The 2,866-nt window shown below is 46.7% G+C and overlaps 1 protein-coding gene across 1 annotated transcript; it reads left to right on the top strand.

Annotated features, from left to right (window-relative positions):
* The first annotated feature begins 727 nt into the window (after nucleotides 1-727).
* LOC139755249 (uncharacterized) lies at nucleotides 728-2,628 on the top strand. Its single transcript, XM_071673369.1, has 2 exons — nucleotides 728-857; nucleotides 1,099-2,628. Exon 2 carries the CDS (start codon nucleotides 1,266-1,268, stop codon nucleotides 2,079-2,081), a length of 816 nt encoding a protein of 271 aa, XP_071529470.1. The 5' UTR covers nucleotides 728-857; nucleotides 1,099-1,265; the 3' UTR covers nucleotides 2,082-2,628.
* The last annotated feature ends 238 nt before the right edge of the window (nucleotides 2,629-2,866 follow it).

Below are 2,866 nucleotides of genomic sequence, written 5' to 3'. Positions count from 1 at the left end.
CACACACAGATGCACACACACAAACTCAGACAAATTCATACACATACAAATACGATATAAATACATAAATAAGTGAATATATATATATATATATATATATATATATATATATATATATATATATATATATATATATATATATATATATATATATATATATATACATATATATATATATATATATATATATATATATATATATATATATATATATATATATATATATATATATAAACACGTTTATCGTGTCCTTTAAATGAAGTTTAATCTTTAATCTGTGTTAATATCGTCATTGTCAAGCTTACAGTATGCCATCTACGTGTCCATTACACTATATCTATAATACAGATCTGTTCACTCGGTGTATTCTCACACTTGAGCAACAACGCCACCACCACCACCACCTCCGCCAAGCTTTCATCGGTGGAACTACAAAACCCTCAAGGCCGAAATGGCGCGACATACTAGGCCAAAGCTGTGATAACACACGAGCTATATCCACCTGCAGAAGGTCGGGAACTGCCGACTGCCACCTGAGGTGCATTTCGTGGGTGCTAAAATACTCCCTCCTCTTGAGGGATTCGAGTTTCCTCCTCAGGGAAAGCCGAAAAAATGGCGTGTACTGGTATGGCGAGTGCTGAGAGAGAGAGAGAGAGAGAGAGAGAGAGAGAGAGAGAGAGAGAGAGAGAGAGAGAGAGAGAGAGAGGCTGGGTAGGGTCAGTGGGCTGCCAGCAGTGGTAGAGAGAAGACGTTGCTCCTCCGCTCTCTCTCTCTCTTGGTCTCTTTCTCTCTCATTCTCACTAGCTCTAGATTCGATCTCTCGCTCCCCATTCAGCGCCCTCCTACAAGAACCTCGGGTGAGCTGTTCCTTCATGTCTGTTTCCACATTAAGAGGACAATCTTTGCACAAAAATGATTAAGTCGAGTCTCTTTATATGAAGTTACCGATTCTGATTTTCTAAATTTGAAACCAATCCGACACGAAGAGAAATAGTCCCATTTTCTTTTCGAATTCACGTAATTTTTCAAATCACAAATGTCGACAATACGCAAAAGGAAGAAAAACAATTAGTTACACATGCCTTTCCTTCCTTTCAGATGGCCTGACGCGAGAGAGAGCGTAACTTGCGCCTACAAGATCGTAACGCGCGAAGGTTAAACCCTCTTGGGGTGCGTAGCACACAAACTAAGTGTGTGTGCGTGTGTGTGTGTGTGTGTGTGCTTAGAAATTTACCCGAGACATCCCAAGCGGCTGAAACTGCATTATGCTAACACTCGAAAGGAAAATGATTACAGACGTGAAGGGAGTCGATATGGAAAATCCTTTGAGCGTAGAAGCGGTCGGCGGGACTATGAAGGAACAGGTTGACAGTAATAATAACGGCAGTGACGGTAACCGTGGCAGTGGCGACAGTGCCGGTGACAGTGGTGGACAGTGTCCGACAGTGGCCGGGACGTCCGGTGGGAAGTACCAGCTGCGACCCCGGTCGCTGCAGTCGCGACGTCGCTCCGAGAGCGAGTGGAGCTTCCAGGACACGCTGAGACACAAGCCGCGGCCGCCGCCGCTCTCCAGGTACCGCAGGAAGACGGCTAACGCCCGGGAAAGGTACCGCATGCGGCAGATCAACACAGCCTTCGAGAGCCTGCGGGGTGTGTTGCCATCATGGGTATGTAGCAGACGCACCGCCTCGGACATGACCAAGATCACCACCCTGAAACTTGCTTCAGCCTACATCAGGTCCCTCCAGGACATCCTGGACGGTAAGGCACACCAGGACACCTGCTCCTGGGTCCTCTCCAGTATCTTAGGTGACACTTCCAGCTGCAAGGAACCGCAGAGCAGCCAGTACCTCAGCAGCCCAAGCAAAGTCCAGCAGCCGCCTGCTCACGTGACCCACCAAGAATCCGACTTCGTCTCGTTCCTGTATGGTTCTTCCTCGGACGTCGGAGCGTTCCAGGAGAACCTGGACACGTTTTCCTACCTGTCACCCATGTCTGAGACGGAGGCTGTCGCTCTCCTACTTGGGAGTGACCCGTCCCGCAACTGGAGCGAGGGTCAGCACCCTCCACTGGTGACTTAATGAAGGAATACACTTCGAAGTCCCAAAACCATCAAGGCTGAGAAAGGAGTTTTCATACCTAAGAGAGAAGACATCCATGACCGTCAGGACATCTGGTATCATCGACATATCTCATTTAATGTATATCTACATCACTAAGTGCTATTCTGAGTAATCTATTAAGCCATATTTGTTGTAATAATTTATTTTCTAGTAGTTTCTATTTCTTTCTTCACGTGCATTTGCACTCATGTGGCCTCTTGTAGTGACAAAACAAGCTTTGGTTACTTAGGTGCTACGGTGAGGAGAAAGCGAGTACACAGCAACACTCACGTCTGTGGTAATCCCCAAACACTGAGACAGGAGGTTAGAGATAGCCCACAACATCTTGAAACTTTTATAGGCCATCATCATATGGCCGCATTCGGTAATGGTCTTCGAGAGAGATAAAGTTGTGTGAACACCATCCCTCATCTCTAATCAGGATGACATTCTCGAACCTAACAATCAATTATCTCTCTCTCTCTCTCTCTCTCTCTCTCTCTCTCTCTCTCTCTCTCTCTCTCTCTCTCTCTCTCTCTCTCTCTCCCTCCGTCAGCGCCGAGGAGCTGAAAGTTCTAAAGATCGAAGAGTTCATCAATTTTTACGACCGCCGATAAGATACAACCCCCTTCCCCCTCCTCCCGCTCCCTCTTCCCCTCCCCCCGTCCCTTCGGAAACTAAACGACGACCTGTTTTAATGACCTCGTGGGACATGGCACCACCGAGAGGCCAGGGTCGTAACAATATGTTACGGGAGGGTATCG

This window comes from Panulirus ornatus, chromosome 19 (assembly GCF_036320965.1).
Source record: "Panulirus ornatus isolate Po-2019 chromosome 19, ASM3632096v1, whole genome shotgun sequence".
Lineage (NCBI taxonomy): Eukaryota > Metazoa > Arthropoda > Malacostraca > Decapoda > Palinuridae > Panulirus > Panulirus ornatus.
The sequence above is the reverse complement of the archived record's forward strand: the minus strand, read 5'-3'. Positions and strand labels throughout refer to the sequence as shown.